The sequence below is a fragment of the Mus caroli genome, chromosome 18 (assembly GCF_900094665.2).
Source record: "Mus caroli chromosome 18, CAROLI_EIJ_v1.1, whole genome shotgun sequence".
NCBI lineage: Eukaryota > Metazoa > Chordata > Mammalia > Rodentia > Muridae > Mus > Mus caroli.
This window is the reverse complement of record NC_034587.1, coordinates 32103982-32122851: the sequence shown is the minus strand read 5'-3', so window position 1 is coordinate 32122851 and position 18870 is coordinate 32103982. Positions and strand designations below refer to the sequence as shown.

At 51.7% G+C, this 18870-nt stretch overlaps 1 protein-coding gene across 1 annotated transcript; it reads right to left on the bottom strand.

Moving 5' to 3' along the window:
• Positions 1-278: 278 nt before the first annotated feature.
• Egr1 (early growth response 1) lies at positions 279-4064 on the bottom strand. The gene is made up of 2 exons (XM_021150547.1): positions 3490-4064; positions 279-2807 (listed from the first exon to the last, which is right to left on the bottom strand). Exons 1-2 carry the CDS (start codon positions 3785-3787, stop codon positions 1504-1506), a joined length of 1602 nt encoding a protein of 533 aa, XP_021006206.1. The 5' UTR covers positions 3788-4064; the 3' UTR covers positions 279-1503.
• Positions 4065-18870: the final 14806 nt, after the last annotated feature.

The following is an 18870-nucleotide window of genomic DNA, read 5'->3' as shown; positions in this document are numbered from 1 at the left end:
CTCCAATATTGGGTAGAGATAAGGGATTGGATTGGCCACCACCTCTGGCCACATGGCCTCTGGCTCCAATTCATCAACACAAAGCTATAGTTGACCAGCCCGAAGCAGAACAAACACCGGCCCAGGTCTGTTTAACACATGCATGGTCAGTTCCCAGAGCCACCACACATGGGTAAGGACTCAGGCTGAAAAACACCTTGACCCCCTTTTAGGCAGGAGTGGGTACTCCGCAACCCTACCCCAAGCCCAGGAGAAACAACAGGTTACAGTTTCTTTATTTTTCCTTTTAATTTTTCTGAAGGATACACACCACATATCCCATGGGCAATAGAGCGCATTCAATGTGTTTATAAGCCAAACAGGTTACTTTGTTTAAGCAAACACAAGTACAAAGTAAAATAAAACCACAAAATAATGAACTTCATGTTCATAACATACAAAAACTGCAGCCTACTCAGTAGGTAACCACAACATTCCAACTCCTGAATAGATGTATAAATTTACATTTTCAGTTTAAAAAAATAGACTTTTGAGAGTTCAGATTTTTGTTTTAATTTTTTCTTCTTACATTCTGGAGACCGAAAGCTCAGCTCAGCCCTCTTCCTCGTTTTTTGCTCTCAAAGCCTCCCCCAAAACATCACTCCTACCCCCTTAAGGCTAAGGTGAGCGTGTCCCTCACATCTGCGCGCATGTCAAGCCATCGGCAAGGCGTGTCACACAAAAGGCACCAAGACGTGAAACTTTTGAAACCAAAGGGACGGGCAAAAAAAAATTCTCAAAAACAAAACCCAACCAAACAAACCATACTTTGTCACATGTGAGAGTTACAGTCGAGCAGTATTTACAAAATTAACGGAACAACACTCTGACACATGCTCCAGTTAATACCTAGGACTGCTGCTTGAAAAAAAAATGCTTCAAACCTAATGTCACAGCAGAGTCATCACAAAATAGAGGATCATCATTGGTTTGCTTGGCTTTGCTCCCCCCTCCCCCAAAGTGAGAATTTAACTCCAAATAACACAATGGAGTATGCAAATTATCTTCACATCAAGAATGCCCCAAGGAAAACAAAATCCATGGCACAGAGGCTGTACAAAGATGCAAGGCAGGGTTCTGAGGGCCCAGACCCATTTTTTTTCTTTTTTTTTTTTTTCTTTTTGCCAACTTGATGGTCTAGCGCTGAAGGGAGCAAGGGCCAGGCATGTGATGGAGATGATACTGAAATGATTTATCCAATACCATGCAAATCAAGTCCTTTGGATAGAGGTGAAGAACTTGGACATGGCTGTTTCAGGCAGCTGAAGTCAAAGGGAACAGGACGGGGGAGGCAGGGACGGTAAGTGAAAGGGCCAGTGGCCAACGGACCTTCTACTCATGAGTAGAAGGACTTGGCTCTGAGATCTTCCATCTGACCTAAGAGGTGGCCCCTCTTGCGGCCATCTCTTCCCACCTGGGCTTTTATGTCTTTCCTGCCCCTCCCTCTGCTTTCTTTTATTCCCTTTAGCAAATTTCAATTGTCCTGGGAGAAAAGGTCGCTGTCATGTCTGAAAGACCAGTTGAGGTGCTGAAGGAGCTGCTGACGCCTGCAGACGGGAAGCTGCTGACCTGGGTGGGGAAAGCAGGTGGAACCGAGGCAAAGGTGGTGGCCACCGAAGGCGACGGGAAGCCACTGTGTGCAGGAGATGGGTAGGTGGAGGAGCCAGGAGAGGAGTAGGTGGTGGGCACAGGGGATGGGAATGAGGTGGTGGCGGGGGATGGGTAGGAGGTAGCCACTGGGGATGGGTAAGAAGAGAGGGAAGAGGCAGCCGGGGAGGCCACCACACTTTTGTCTGCTTTCTTGTCCTTCTGTCTTAAATGGATTTTGGTATGCCTCTTGCGTTCATCACTCCTGGCAAACTTTCTCCCACAAATGTCACAGGCAAAAGGCTTCTCGCCTGTGTGGGTGCGGATGTGGGTGGTAAGGTGGTCACTACGACTGAAGTTGCGCATGCAGATTCGACACTGGAAGGGCTTCTGGCCTGTGTGGATGCGGATATGGCGGGTAAGCTCATCCGAGCGAGAAAAGCGGCGATCGCAGGACTCGACAGGGCAAGCATATGGGCGTTCATGGGGGGGTGTCTTGCTGGGCCGGTTGGGGTACTTGCGCATGCGGCTGGGTTTGATGAGCTGGGATTGGTAGGTGGTATTAAGAGCCTTTAAGTCCTGGGAGCCCGACTGAGTGGCGAAGGCTTTAATAGTGGATAGTGGAGTGAGCGAAGGCTGCTGGGTACGGTTCTCCAGACCCTGGAAGGGCTTCTGGTCTGGGGTGCCCAGGCTCAGGTCTCCCTGTTGTTGTGGAAACAGATAGTCAGGGATCATGGGAACCTGGAAACCACCTTTGGTGGCAGGGTAGGCAGGAGGCGGGTACTGCAAGGCTGTGCCTGCAGAGCCGGGAAAGGCCTGGCTTTGGGGCTCAGGAAAAATGTCAGTGTTGGGAGTAGGGAAGGTGGGCGCAGCCGAGTAGATGGGACTGCTGTCGTTGGACGGCACGGCACAGCTCAGGGGCGGGCTCTGGGAGGCAGAGGAAGACGATGAAGCAGCTGGAGAAGGCGCCGAGGATGAAGAGGTCGGAGGATTGGTCATGCTCACGAGGCCACTGACTAGGCTGAAAAGGGGTTCAGGCCACAAAGTGTTGCCACTGTTGGGTGCGGGCTCCAGGGAGAAGCGACCGGTATAGGTGATGGGAGGCAACCGAGTCGTTTGGCTGGGATAACTCGTTTCCACCATTGCCTTCTCATTATTCAGAGCGATGTCAGAAAAGGACTCTGGCAGGAAAGGGAACAGAGAGGCCTGGTTACTGGAGAGCAATCACTGGACGATGAGACCCGAAGCGGCCTGGCAAGAGGTCGCCCGGCTACCACTGACTCCCGACGTGGTTAATAATTGATAGCAGCAGATTGCAATGTTCCTGGACCTGCTCCAGTGGCAGAGCCCATTTCAACAGCTGACGCAAACAAGAGAATCCCCCCTCTACTGCAGCTCCGAGAGCGCTCCGCAGCGAGGCTGCGCGGGCGAGGGAATCCCGCCAGCACCCTAGTGGCCACAGCTAATGCGCGCCCCCGACCCTGGGCGGCGGGACATCCCTGGTCACAGATTTCAGTCCTGCCTTGGGGAACAAGCTGCAAACAAGGCGCGCGACATCGCGCGCGGGGGGGGGGAGGGGGCAACCCCGCTCATCAAAACAAACCCTCCCCCCACCCCCCTCCAGCCACCCACGCAGCTTGAGTTCTCCATCCAAAACAAACGGTCTGCCATCCCGGCACCCGCAAGGATGGAGGGTAGGGGGTGTCCCTAGACATCCCTCTAACACAAGACCCTGGAGCTGTGTGAAATAGAGGGAAACCCCAGTCCCATCCCTAAGGGATAGAAGCAGGTCCGTGCAGGAAAGGACTGGACGTTAGGGTCGTCACGAAGGGGGATTCAGCCTCGGCGCAGACCACCGCTTACCTGTGGTCAGGTGCTCATAGGGTTGTTCGCTCGGCTCCCCTTGAGGATTGAAGGCGCTGCTGCCGCTGTTGCTGCCGCCCCCACCACCGCCCCCGCTGCTGGTGCTGCTGCTGCTATTACCGCCGCTGCCCTCTGGGGTTCCGGCAGCACCGAGGAACTGGGGAGCCCCGTTGCTCAGCAGCATCATCTCCTCCAGTTTGGGGTAGTTGTCCATGGTGGGTGAGTGAGGAAAGGAGCCGAACGGGTCAGAGATCTGCAGCGGAGACATCAATTGCATCTCGGCCTTGGCCGCTGCCATCCCGGACCAGCGAGCTGGAGAACTGATGTTGGGTGGTGGGCGCAGCCCGGGGCCGAAGCTACTGAGGGCACACTCGCCGGGGGTTGGCCGGGTTACATGCGGGGTGCAGGGGCACACTGCGGGGAGTGTAGGTGGGCCCCCAGGCTGGCGGTGGCCGCGGCCCGTGGTGGACGCAGGGCTGCCGCGGAGGCTGGGGCAGGGGCCGATCTTGCGGCGGCGGAAGCTGGCGGCGGCGGCGAATCGCGGCGGCGGCTCCCCAAGTTCTGCGCGCTGGGATCTCTCGCGACTCCCCGAATCGGCCTCTATTTCAAGGGTCTGGAACAGCACGGGCCCGCCTCCGCCGTGACGTACATGGCCATATATGGGAAGCAGGAAGCCCTAATATGGAAGGACCGGCCGGGAGGACCCGGAGTGACGTGAAGCCCTCCCATCCAAGAGTGGTGGGCACCTCCACCCTGCGACCCGCTCCGGCATCGCGAGCGCTCAGGCTCCTGGAAAGCCTAGAATTGGAACGGCGGCAGTGGCCTCCCGGGCCAGGCGCCTGGAGTTCCCAGCTTGCCCCCGCCCCAACCCCCGCTCGCCCCTCCTCCCAGAGCCGGAAGCGGCAGGGCCATATTGGGCCACTCCATATAAGGCGCTGCCCAAATAAGGTCTGTTCCGGCGGGGGATCCTTCCTGCTCCTTATATGGCGTTTCCGGGTCGGCGCACCCCCCCCCCCATCCTCCCCCTCCTTGGTTCCCAACTGGGAGCCTGAACGCGCGCGGGAGTCGGGGACGCCCGCGTGGGGAGGGCGCCAGGCGCGTAGAGCTGGGCGCGCGGCGGCTCCGACGGCCCCCGGGTGCGAGCTGGGCTGGGGAAGCCCAGGCCTGGCGCGGGGGCGAGGGCGAGTCAGGCCGGGGTTCTACAGCCGTCATCCTGGGCTCACCCGCCCACCTCGGGGACCGTGGGAGCGAGCCTGCGGAGAGGAGGAGCGGCAGGGCGGGCTAGGGCAGAGGCCGCCCAGGAGAGGCGGGGCCCTGACCCGAGCCTCTACTAATGGCAGGGTCACTTTCCAGGTGTCACCGGGAAAACTGAGGCCAAGACATTTGGCTACTGGTTCTTGGGACACTGCCTAGCTAGTAGTCGGGTGCATACTCGGCCACCAGTCAGTAGGTTGGGGGTGTTAGAGCCTGGGGCTTCCAATGCACCACCCAGAATCGAAAGGCTATTCCCTCCGTCCTGCGGTTGAGGATCCCACCTTTGGGGACCTGGGTTGGGGAACCCTGATTGTTCTAGGACAGTCCTAAGTCCCCGCCAGGATCTGTTGGTTCTTGTGATGGTTAGACACTTCCTGACTTTTATCCAGGCCAGGGACTGGTCGGGCACGGACCCTGCCCTGTCCTAAAGAGGGGGACTTGGCTTTGGGCAGTCTGGCGACCCCGAGCTTGCGGTGCGGAGGACGCGCTTACGGCTCGGTGCTGCCCTCTGTAGGTCTCTGGTTGTATTCCGGGGGCCCCAGGCGCGACGGGCTCTTCCGTCGCCTCCACGTTCCCCCTCCCGTAGTCTGGGCTGGGCGCGGAGCCAGGCCGGGAGAGCCTTAGACGCAGTGAGGGAGAACTGAGCAGGCGCGGCGGCCTGGGCCTTCCCCGCAGTCCCGAGGGAACCGCCACTGCCAAAGCGCCCAGAATTCAGGGTAACACTTCCTTCACAGAGCCAGGCCAAGGGCAGGGAACGGGGGGAAGGCGGGGGTGTGATGGCAGAGAGATCCCGCTGGTCTCCCGGGACCCTGACGCAAGCAGTGAAGCCCTATCTCCGAAGCAACCCAAAGGGAGAAGGGATTCCAGGAAGGGGAGGCTCTTGTTTCCAACATTGAACCGAGGAAGGTGCTGTTATTTTATTTTTTTTATTTAAAAAGAAAGCAGATAGTGCCTGTGTGGAAGGAGATTGAGAGACAGAAGGAAGATCGGGGACGTCAAGGTTAACAGGGAGGTTACTCTTCGGCTCTCTCTCTCTCTCTCTCTCTCTCTCTCTCTCTCTCTCTCTCTCTCTCTCTCTCTCTCTCTCCATCCGCCTCCACCTTCGTTTTATTTATTTTAAAAAACCAAAACAGCTTAAGGAATCCAGACATGAACCAGGGTTCCATTCTGTTTGAGTTCTTTGGTTGTTACTAATTTAGGAGCCATTAATGTGCCTTTCCATAGCCTCCTGGCCAGGACAGGCAGGGCCAGGTGCTTCCTGTGTGAGCATGCCCATTTTGATACTCTGGTGGGATACTCTGACCAAACCTGTGTCTCACCTGCTCTTGTTGTAAACTATCTGTTTTCATGAGGCAGGATTGTTTGTTTCTTCAGACCTGTGACTACCAAATGCGGAGCGTGTACTGCCCGTTACTAAGCACTGGAGAAACGCGGTGGGGGCGTTGTTACTTTTGCCCACCGAACCTCGCTCAGCTTCAAGAAAACCCAATTGGGGCTGGGAAACTCAGTTGATAGAGAGCTTAGTGAACCAGCCCTGTGTTGGTAATACCAATACTTAGGAAGTTCAGGTAAGAGGTTCAAGGACGTCCTTGGCTGCTTAGCACTTTTGAAGGCGGCTTGGACTATGTGAAATACCATCTTTTTTAAAAGGAGAAAATGAAACAAATTCCAAAACAACAAAAATCTGTGCAGAGAGAGAAACATACCAGTCCTAACACAAAGACACTGTCCCTAACAGCGGATCGGTATCCCTTCTTTTTATTTATTTATTTGTTTGTTTTTGAGACAGGGTTTCTCTTTATAGCCCTGGCTGTCCTGGAACTCACTTTGTAGACCAGGCTGGCCTCGAACTCAGAAATCCGCCTGCCTCTGTCTCCCGAGTGCTAGGAATAAAGGCCTGCGCCACCACGCCCGGCTCAGTATCCCTTCTTAAAAAGAAAAAAAAAATATGTGTATGAGGATTTTGTCTATGTGGATGCACATGCACTGTCTCTGTGTAGTGCCCATGGAGTCTAAAAGCAGGCATCAGATCTCCTGAATTTTTGCTTACAGAAGGTTGTGAGCCTTCCTTTGCTGGGAACCAAACCAGGGTCCTGTCTGCAGAGCAGCCAGTGCTCTTAACCACTAAGCCATCTGTCTCTCCAGCCCCTAATCTGCATTTGCTATGTATTCAAATGCTAAATTCTGTACCCCAAGATCTGGTTGTCCAAGAGGAACCCAATACCAGCTATTGTTGAGCAAACCATGCTCACCAATTTAAAACTATTTGATAAATAAAAGTTGCTGGGCTGGAGAGATGGCTCAGTGGTTAAGAGCACTGACTGTTCTTCCAAAGGTCCTGAGTTCAAATCCCAGCAACCACATGGTGGCTCACAACCATCCGTAATGAGATCTTACACACTCTTCTGGTGAGTCTGAAGACAGCTACAGTGTACTTATTTATAATAATAAATAAATCTTTGGGCCAGAGCGAGCAGGACCAACTGGAATGAGCAGAGGTCCTGAATTCAATTCCCAGAAACTACATGATGGCTCACAAACATCTGTACAGCTACAGTGTACTCATATACATAAAATAAATAAATCTTAAAAAAAAAAGTTGCTGATGGCTGAGGCTGATCTGAGCAGAATAAAGGTAGGCTGGGCTTCAGAGGTAGGGAGGTGGGAAGGGTCTGCAGGTAGGGGACACATGGAAGAGAAGGGAGGGGGAGAAGCAGGGCATGGCTGGTGGAGTGGATCCAGCACAGACAGGACAACTGATTGGCTGGTGACTTGAGTGTGCGATAGTTTAGGGGTAATGGCCTGGTAATTGTGCTAAAGTGGTTCAAATAAATCCATAGGTCTCTGTCTCGCTGACTAAGTCGTATTAAGAACTAGTAGAGTTCTAAATATCATATTCACTTCCCCCCATGACTCTGATGTGCAAGTCTGCCTGAGGTATCAGCATGTGTACATCTTCTGTGTACCCAGCACCTGTTAGTTTTGGAATATTCTCCAGTAATCAATTTCTTCTTAGGTGCTACTGTCACTCCTGAGGTTGTGGGGACTCCACACCAAAATCTAAGAGTAGGTCTGTGACCCAGGCCTGGCCATTCATATAGGACCCTGTAAGCCATGAGCATTCTGTTTCTTGCAGTGATGACTTTTGGATGGGCACATGACCCAAACAGGCCAATGGAGATTACTTCTGGGACTGTCTCTTGAACTCTTGAGAAAGATCTACAGCCAATGGAACGTGACCCCGGAGTCTGCTTTGCTCTCAGGGTTGGTGAGCGTGTTTCCAAGTGAAATCACTGGTAGGAAATTAGAGAAGAGAGATTTCCATACCCAGAGTGGCTTTTGATTCAGCCCCGGCTCCTCAGTTACACAAGGCAATGGATTCCCTTCTCAGCCTTTTCTCTTTACTGGTAACACAAGAGACTCTAATCAACACACCCTTCTCAACTGAGTTCCAAACTTCTGTGAGGAGCTGCTGAGTAAGGCCTGTGGTGGAGAGCCCCCACCCCCACCCCCCAAGAAGCTTGCTGTTGCATAGAAGCAAGCTGGAATCTTTTATTAACAAATTAAGAACAAAAAGAAAGTCCCTTAGCTGCCCAATGGTGGCGGTGGCGGTGGCAGCGGCGGCAGCAGCAGGGGACTTATAAGAAAAAAGGCATGGAGAGAAGCTTGTAACTTGGTGAGTCTAGCGCCTGGTAGACAGAGGTATGGGGTTATCACCATTTCAGGTCACTAGCCTGGGCTATATAAGACTGTCTCACAAAGCCGGGCAGTGGTGGCACACGCCTTTAATCCCAGCACTTGGGAGGCAGAGGCAGTTGGATTTCTGAGTTCGAAGCCAGCCTGATCTACAGAGTGAGTTCCAGGACAGCCAAGGCTACACAGAGAAACCTTGTCTCAAAAAACAAAAACAAAACATTCGAGCCAATATGCTGGTGCATATAGTTAGTCCCAGAACTGAGGAGATAAAGACAGGAAGGAAGGTCTCTGTGAGTGTGAGGCCAGCCAGAGCAATGGTGAGGTAATGAGAACCCCCTTCTCTCAACTCCCCTCAAAATAATAATAGGCTGGGACAGGAAGAGTGCCGTGAGTTGTGGGCCAGCCTGGGCTACAGAATTAAGACTGTCTCAAACAAACAGACAGACAAAAATATCCACTCTGCATAGAAGGAAGCTTGGAGTCCCCAGGAAGAGAGATAACCTAGCAAAGAGCCCAGGAGGAACAGGGGTAGGAACATGATTGGTCCAAAACCTCAAGCTAAGACATAGGCTAAGGACGTCCAGTACTTAACTGTACTCAGCCATCTCCCCACTCTAATTCTTTGCTTGGTTTTATGGTTCATAGACAGAAAGTCCTCTTGACTTTGCCCAGTCTCCTTGGTATAAGCCACTGGAAGGCAGATTCTGCCCAGGAACCGTGAAGGTCGGCCATGCTCTTAGAGAGGATTGTGCTGCTGACCCGACATCTCAGTGGCAACGCTAGGCGCCTCTGAGCCATCCTCACCCTAGCAGATATGTTCTATAGCTGGTGGCACACTTCTGTTTACTGTGATTGAGGGTCAGAGGGGACAATGATGACATGGGGAGGGGGAATTGGTTCCTCCCAAGGAGCCAAGTCACCAACGACAGGCTTTATGGGCCTGCAGGGATGCTGGGCCCCAAGGAATCCTCAGGGATGTCCTGAGAGTCTAGGGTCTTGCTGGTCAGGTGACGGGAGGAGGCAGAGGAGAGGGAGAACCAGGCTACTGAGTCTTCACTAGAGAGCAAGTGCAGTGGGCCATCTTGACTCTACTTAACCTAAGGCCAGGCGAGCTGCCACTCTCAGAGGAAAGCAGGTCCCCTTTCCATTGCCACTTCCTCCTCCCAGGGCTGGGTTGCGTCAGCACCCACATGTGCTGCTCAGGCCGTGGTTTGCCACTTCTGTGGCTAGCTTAGGGCTCAGGAAGTGACTCTCTTTTGGGTTCTGTCTGGGTTGCCCGTCACACTTTCCGATGGCTGAGGGGCCCCAGCGGAAACCTAGACAACTTGGCCTGGGATGCCTCCAAGTACAGCTTTGCTCCCGCCCATGGAGGGCTTTGAGAGATGAGAAGAAGGCTGAAGAGGCCACACACGAGGTGGGAAAGAAGTTGGGGACAAATGGGGAGTCATGGGAAAAGACAGGTCCCAGAGAAAGAGAATTGCCCCAGAGTGTGGAGGTGACACCCCTGAGACCTAGGCTAGGTGGGAAGGGCCACACGGAGTAGTGCTAAGGCCTGGAGCAGATCAAATGGTAGTCTGAGACGGCCCCTCATGGGCTGGGCTGTAGCTCAGTGGTAGAGTACTTTCCTAGTATGTTCGATGCCCCAGGTTAGATTCCCACCAACCCCCTCCCCCCCCCACACACACACCATGGGGAATTTGGCACTAGGTACAGCTTGCCTAAGGAGGCAGTTGTGGTCTGGGTGACTTGAATAAAAGTCCTCAGAGCCCTACAGAGAGTTGAGCCAGACAGAGTTAGGTTAGGTTTAAAATGGAAGCAACAGAAACATACTGAGTTGGAGGAGGCGCTACAGTCTGTACCTTAAGCAGGTCTGTAAAGGGAGGAGGCAGCTGCCTATCTATAGGCTGACAGGCTCTTTCCTGCCGCAGGTTGCCATGCAGAGGCCGAAAGAGACTGTAGTCCTTGGCCCTCAGTCCTTCCCTGCACAGCCCTCCCCTGGATCTGAAGCTCAGACACTGGGCTCAGAGGACAACCCATCCTGTGGTGTTTTCTCTGCTCTCCCCACCCCCAGCTGCGTGTTCAGCAAAGCCGGCTGTAGAAATCTCTGGAAGCTCCCTGGGCAGGAGAGGGAGGGGAATGTTACATAAGAGCCCTAGTGATGAGCAGGAAGTCGAAGCAGCCTTTAGATTCAAAAAAGCAGCGTTTCCACCCAGCCCAGAAAGGCAGGAATAGAAACAGGGGTTATTTCTGGCCCCTCCCCACCGCCCAGCTCCAGGCTGCTCAGCTTCTCGGTGGGTAAGCTTGCATTCTGCAGACCTGCCAGGAGGGGAAGGAGGGAGGAACAGGCACCTTCTGGGGCTACCTGATTCAGAACTGTCCTCGGCTACCCCACTCTAACAAACCTTAGAATGCCAAAAAGCAGTAGTGTCAGGGTGCCTGCTTCCTCCGGCTTTCCTTAATCTCTGGGGGGATCTCTTTTCCCATGATCACCCAGAACACATTTACTCTTTGGGCTCAGTGCTTCCAAGAGTCTGTCCTCACAATGCCTTATGAGGTAGGTCTCTGCCTCAGCCTCATTTCATTGATGAGGAACGATGCACAGAGAGGGCAGGTAAGTTGTTTGAGGTCACAGAGCAGCTGGTCAGAGGTAGAACCAGGGTTCTACTGAAATGGTTTGGCTTCAGAACCCTCTGTCTAAACCTTGGCTTCTGTCATGATCTGTTCTCTGGGGTCCCTAGCTTTTTCTATGCAGTTCTTGGGTCAGTTGGAGATAGGAGACAGACAGACAGACCATTTCTATTCATTTCATATTTACTGACCAAACATGTCTGCTCTCTGATATAAAAAAAGCAAGGAGACTCCTCCTACCCTGCTGTTGCTGCTGCACAGCCTGGTGGGGGACAGATATGCAAAGAAGCAATGGCAAGCCGGATGTGGTGGCCCAGGCCTGTAACCCCAGCACGTGGGAGGTCTAGACAGGGGGTCAGGAGTTCAAAGTCATACTCAACTACACAGGGAATTTAAGGGTAGTCTGGGAAACTCAGAAATCCAGGGGCAGAGGGTCTTCATGGTGGTGCCGTACGCATGTCTTGAAGCTGACATTGGACATCCAGCTGGCTTTAAAAGAATGAAAAGAAAAATGAACAATGGCAGCAGTATGACATCATCTCTCACGGCAGCAGTATGACACCTTCTCTGGTGGGGAAACACAGCTAGTCCTTGATCCAGCTCCCATCTCCTCATGCACACCCCAGCCTGTCAGAGAGCTAATCGCCATTTANAAAAAAAAAAAAAACACAAGAAAAAGCAGGATGTGATGGCACCCATCCAAAATCCCAGCGCTTGGGAGGCAGAGACCAGAGAGTCAACTACAAATTAACCACAGCTTAATTTACAAAGTGAGACCCTGTGTCAAAAACCAAACAAGCCAGGCGATGGTGGCGCACGCCTTTAATCCCAGCACTCGGGAGGCAGAGGCAGGCAGATTTCTGAGTTCGAGGCCAGCCTGGTCTACAAAGTGAGTTCCAGGACAGCCAGGGCTACACAGAGAAACCGTGTCTCGAAAAAACCAAAACCAACCAACCAAACAAAATACATAAACACAGCACAAAAGAAAAGAGTGCTAAGCACAGGACCTGAGCGGGAGCCCAAGGAGAGAGCGCTGTAGTCCCGGATAGGGTGTCTGTAAGCGCCTGCTTCCCACAGCATCCACTCCAAGGCAAAAAGACATTAGAAAATGGACAGCCAAATTCACTGAGAGCCAGCTTAGCCCATAGGGCCATCTACTGTTCTTGGCATGGTGGCACTATGATGACTGGGACACTGGGTAGAAGGGGCTGTCCTTTTTCTTTTTCCAGCCATTCTCCTATCTGCTGCCTCCATATGGGAACACAGAGTCCCTGTATCCTCAAGATGAGCTGTATAGGGGAAGTGGTACCTCACACTGGGAGAAGAGCTTCCGGCAGGAAGGTAGCTGCTGTCCTTAGAGCGTGCTGGAAGGGCTCTGCCTTACTCTGTGCACAGACAGCATTGCTGCTCCTACACACAGGCAGGGGGTTTTTGGAACTTAGAGGACTCAGTTTCCCCCCAGTGCAGGGGACAGGTGGTCATCATGACAGCACGAATGCCTTGAAGCTGACATTGGACTAAAATGTTCACTTAGATGAAACACATGAGATCCTGTGATTCTCAACACTGTCAAAATTTGTCTGGTAAGCAGAAGCAAGCAGATCTCTGTAAATTCAAGGTCAGCCTGGTCTATGTAGTGAGTTCCAGAACAGCCAGGACTGGGTAGAAAGACCCTGTTTGGAAAAAAAAAAGTAAAATACTATATACTTAAATTTTACCATTTTAATCTCTTTAGTTATCTGTATGATCCAGGGACATTAATTACATTCAGTAACTTCTGAATCCTTCCAAACAGAAAGTCTGTGTCCATTAAACAATGACTCTGTCCCCTTCTCTGACCCCCATGGTCTCTGTCTCTTGACTACCTTTGGAGTCTCATGTAAGGCTAACACACACACTGTGTAGTCTTTGGTGTCTGATTTATTTCTCTTGGCATGATGTTTTCATGGACTGTTTTTTTTTTTTTTTTTTTTTTTTTCAGACAGGGTGTGTGTGTGTGTGTGTGTGTGTGTGTGTGTGTGTGTGTTTAGCCTTGCCTGTCCTGGAACTCATTCTGTAGACTAGGCTGGCCTCAAACTCAGAGACCTGCCTGCCTCCTCCCAAGTGCAGGGATTAAAGGCGTGCGTCACTACAAGACTCTTCCTATTGTAGCGTCCCTGTAGGACTGAATTACTCACCATGTCACGTATATTTCACATTTTATGTGTCCACTTATCTAACATGGGTGAAGGGTGGTTTCCATTTGAATATTTTTTATGTGCATTGGTGTTTTGTTTGCATGTATGTTTGTGTGAGGGTATCTGGTCCCCTGTAACTGGAGTTACAGACAGTTGTGAGCTGCCATGTGGGTGCTGAGAACTGAACCCAGTCCTCTGGAAGGGCAGTCAGTGCTCTTAACCACTGAGCCATCTCTCCAACCCCTAAATATTACTTTTGTTTTATGCGTGTGAATGTTTTGACTGCATGTGTGTCCTTGTACCATGTGTGTGTGTGGTACCTGTGGAGATCAGAAGAGCATCTCAGATACCCTGGAAATGGAATTACAAATATCTGTGAACCACCATGTGAGTGGCAAGACTTGAACTCGCCTCCCCTACAGGAGCAGCAGCTGCTCTTAGGCACTGAGCTATCTTCAGTGTCTCACTTTTTGACGCTAGTAAATAAGGCTGCTGAAAAGATTGGCAAGTGTTGTGGATGTAGAGTTTTGATTTTTTATCCTGTGGTGATAGCCATTTGGTGTCGGTGACAGCCGATCACTAGGAGCATGTGCCTCACGGATAGGCTTTCTGACGGTGCAGTTGCTTTGTTTTCTTGAGACAGAGCCTCACTATACAGCTCAGCCTAGACTTGGGCACACAATCCCCCTGCTTCTAACTGCTGAGTGCTGTCACAGGTAGGTGTACACTGCCACAGCTGCTGTGCATTCTGGGTAGCTTTTATATAAAGACGTGCCCACATGCTCTCTGAGTAGGACAGGACTCGGGTCTTTAAGTGGCAGGGCCCTTGGGTGATTCTCTTTAGGAGTGAGTTGACAAGGGCCCATGCTCTTCCCCTGGGCTCTGGGTAGGTTTTCCACCACCCAGCCCAGCCCCAGCCTGCTTTCCCTGGTAACACCCATGCTGTCTCACTTTTTCTCTCCCAGGCTAAATATGGAGTGTGAAACTGCTCTTCTTCCCAATTTAGCCTTTGCATTAAAGCAAGAACTGAATGTGGCTGGCTTGCTGACTCCCATCTGTATGTGAGAAAGGGCTCGCAGTCTGATGGGGGAGGAGACTGAGAAACAGGCACTAAGGGCACGGGCTGATGGTGGCATCAGCAGGTGTGTGGCAGGACAGGTGTGAGGGGACACCTGACAGCTTGTGGGTTTAAGCCCAAGACTTGCGCACCTGTAGGAGCTGGCCCAGCTGTGTGGGAGAGCAGAGGAGGGGCACTTGGGCAGAAGGAAGTGTTGGGCAGTGATTTGAGTTGACATGGCTTCTGTCTGTTGAGCACAAGGCACAGAGCGTGGGGCCTGACTTGGTCCGGGAGCTTCCTCAACCTCAGATTCTCCCCTCTTCCTCTTCTTACCCTTCATGCTGGAGAATAAACCCGGTGAGAGTGACCTGGGCCAGAGATGTCTGATCACGTGATCACGTTTGTTTTGTTTGCCTGTTTTGTTTTGTTGTTAGTTCCCAGGAGGCCCTGCCTGGTCTGGAACTTACCTAGACCAGGCTGGCCTGGAACCTGGAGTGGACCCTTCTGCTTCTACTTCCCCAGGGCTGGGATTCCAGGTGTTCTCTACTGTGCCCCGCATGCGACCACCTTCTGCTTAGACCACTCAGAAAGTGGACCTGGCAGGCCCAATGTGGACATGGAACCGGAGGAGGATCTGGGGGGGCATCATGGGAAATCAGTTAAGGGTCTTTGCTTGTTTTAAGCGAACCGTCCTTCTCAGAGGGAGGAGCTAGGTTCTTCTCACGTCTCTTCCTCTACTGGTCGAAACTGAATCATGATTTTGGTACAGAATGGATCGGGTGGAGACCTTGGTCAAAGGAAGCCTTTTGTTGTCAGTGTGAAAAGGCTGCCGGGAGGGTCATGGCCTGCCAGACACAGCTAAGGGATGCTGGTGTAAAACTCTCCATCAATATTTCAAGCAACATTATTTATTGATTACTTATCAGGGACAAAAAGAGGAGGTAGCTCATCACCAATACAAACCTGCTGGGGTGAGCGTGGGCAAGAGGTCAGAGAAAGGTAGGCTGTTGAAGAGGATTCTCTACCTTGTCAGGCCCTGCAAGAGTTCTTGGGGATTCGGGGGTAGGGTTTGGGGTTTTGTTCTCTCTTCCAACTCCACAATATTCTGGATGAATATACGGGAAAAGACTAGAAGTTAGGGAATCCTGGAGCAGGCCTGAGCTGCCACTGTGGCCAGGTCTACGGCTGTAACAGCTATGAAACATCTTTCCCCACAACCCTAACTGTGCCTTTCCCCTCGTCCCACCCCCAAACCCACTTTAGTAGGTGTCTCTTAGATGCTACTTTCGAAGCCCAGGTTAGGTCCCTCCTGAAGGAAGCCTGGCACATCCCCTGCACCCAGAACTGGGCAGATGCCTTCTCAGACAGGTTCTGTCTTTGAAACTGTTCACCTCTTATTTAGAGTGGTGGGGTGCACATAGACGGAACTCGGACAGAGATTGCCGGAGAACCCACAGCTATCTTATCTACCCTCTTTTCTACCCCCTTTAGTCTCTCATTCCGGGGAGCAGAGTAGGAGGTATTCTGGTCTCCAGTCCCTGAGCTGCTAAAGGATAGAATCCACATCGGGAGGAAGCTGCGCCACCTAGTGGGCCTTTCAACGTCTTGCAGGGAGAGTTCCCACAGCCGCCACCTCCTCTTGGGTAAAAACCAAAACGGAAGCCGCTGTCCAGCTCTCAGGACTGCCTTGAGATGCCCTTTTCTTCCTCAAGTCAGGCATGAGACCTAGAACCGAGAGAAAGCAACTATGGCGTTGGGAAGGAAATGATCATACATTAGCTGAAATCTAAGTTGGTAGGAAAACCAGGAGGGTCTTTTGACCTGGAAACAGATTGTTCCTGGCATCCAGAAAGCCACAGATAGAGACCACTGTTTAGGGTCTCAAGTTCCTCCCTCCAATCCCTGTTAGCTTTCCAGTAGGCTGAGCAAGGCTGAACTTAGCTCTGCTAATCACGGTAGAGCTGGCACAGGCTAGAGGGAGCTGCTGGCTTTCCTCTGACGTCAGGGCCTGGAAATCCCATTTTAAGCAGGTTCTTGGGAGGTTGGAACACCCACAAAAAAGGGAGGAAAAGCCAGATAAAGCGGCTTCAGGGGGCTGGTGAGATGGCTCAGTGGGTAAGAGCACCCGACTGCTCTTCCGAAGGTCCAGAGTTCAAATCCCAGCAACCACATGGTGGCTCACAACCATCCGTAACGAGATCTGGCGCCCTCTTCTGGAGTATCTGAGGACAGCTACAGTGTACTTACATACAATAAATAAATAAATCTTTAAAAAAAAAAAAAAAAAAAAAAAGCGGCTTCAGGCCTGAGGCCATCATAGTCTGGAACACAGGCCTGGAGGGTTGCCTAATATTCCGAGGGGACCTGGGCACGTGACATGGCACTAAACCCTATCGCTAAAGCTAATAATATTTCCCAAGGGCCCCTGAGAACCCCTTGATTTAGTGCCCTCCACCCACCTCTAACAGAGGTCTTTCCCTCCTGCCAGAGAAGATCTGTGGCAAAGGAGCAAGGCCAGGTGGCCCTAGGGAATGAGTGACAGTATGAGGTCACCCAGACCCAGTGCGTCCCACCAGCCAACCTTCTCCTAAAAGGCTTTCCAGTTATTCTTTGTCACCCGTTAACTCTCCTCTCCTCCCCTGCACCACAGGGGGCAGACCCTGAGCCTAGAGTTCTGGAAGCCTGAATGTTTCCATGGCAACGGGACAAGGAGCTTGGAAGTCTGAACATGCATACTCCTTTTGACACAAAAAACCCAGATGTATATGTAGAGAGGGGCCATTCGGAAATCTGGCTGTGGTCTCCCAGCCACAAGTGTGTGTGTGTGTGTGTGTGTGTGTGTGTGTGTGATGTAGCAAATGAAACAGAAACCTAACTTGTTTTCCTGACTATATGGTAAACACTAGCATAGTACTACAGCATTTTACTTTCTGGGAATCTTTTTTTTTTTTTTTTTCATTTTTTTTCGAGACAGGGTTTCCCTATGTAGCCCTGACTGTCCTGGAACTCACTTTGTAGACCAGGCTGGCCTCAAACTCAGAAATCCACCTGCCTCTGCCTCCCGAGTGCTGGGACTAAAGGCGTGCGACACCATGCCTGGCTACTTTCTGGGAATCTTAAAGAATGAGACTCTGCCTCTCCTTTTCAATTAAAAAACAAACAAACAAACAAACAAACAAAAACAAAAAAACAAAAAGGAGCCAAGTTCCTCAAGGGCTGGCTGCTGGCTAGTTTTTATGTCAGCTTGACATAGGCTAGGTTTGTCTGTGAAGAGGAGATCTTCAGGAAGTGCCTCCATCAGATAGGCAAGCCTGTGGTGTATTTTCTGCACTGTTGACAGATGTGGCAGAGCCCCGTTGCCTTTGGCCAGTGATACTCTGGGAAGGTGGTCTTGGGAGGAATACAGGAGTGGACCGAGCAACCCAGGAGCAAGCCAGTGAGCAGTGTTCCTTCATGGCCTCTGCATCAGCTCCCGCCTCCAGATTCCTGCCTTGGGTTTTCCCAGACTTCCTTCAGTGAAGGAGTGTGATCTGAGAGCTACATGCTGAAATAAGTCCTTCCCTCCTCAGTTGCTTTTGTTCATGGTGTTTATCACAGCAGTGGAGACTTCGATAGGAGCCAGTGGTGAAAGGAATCTTCAAAGGGCTGCTTGACTAGTGGGTTCCAGGGTGGGCAAAGGGCCCTTGCATATTTATTTTTACATATTTTTATATTATAGATTTATTTCTTTTTACATAGTTATATATTTATTCATTTATCTATCTATTTTTGAGACAGGGCTTCTCTGTGTAGCCCTGGCAGTCCTGGAACTCACTCAGTAGACCAGGCTGGCCTCGAACTCAGATGTGCCTGCCTCTGCCTCCAGAGTGTTGAGATTAAAGGCTTGTGCCATCACCCAAAAGGGGCCTCTTATACCCTCACATCCCAGTTCTGGAAGCTCTGATAGTTTGGCTCCAGTATGGCAGGCATACTTGCCCTGATGCCAGGGAGGGAGTCTATTGTACTTGGGATGTTTGCCCACCTTAGGGACTGGAGCCTAGGCTCCCGCTCCACTCTTCCCCCATCACCTGTTTTCCTTCTAGCCTGAGAGGCTGCGATCTCTCCCTTTTCCCTCTCTGCTGCTCTGCCATCCTGGGTTCCAGGCTTTGGTGTCCTGTCTCATTTGTCCCCAAGACCTATAGAACTGGTTTGCCCATAAACCTTCCTTTGAGTCATCTCTCTTGCCACCCACTCCAGCAGTACTGGGCTTTTCTGCCCCATCTTCAGCTCTGTTTAATAGCCTTTATCCCACTTTTTCCCCCTGGTACCTCACTGGGATCCCATCTCTAAAGTTTACACCTGGCAATTTCCATGAACTACTAAAGGATCTACTGAGGTCTTGGGACATGATTCTGGGGTGTAAAACAAAGTATGGAGGTGAGGACCCTTAAACTATTCTTCCCAGATGGATCAACTCTCCTGGGTTCCATCTGGCCCTTTTCTTTGCCCCTCATAGCTAGGTTCTGCTTCCTGGTGAGGCCCCTCCCACTTACTGGCTTGGTGGGTCCAGAACAACACAGAGACCACAAT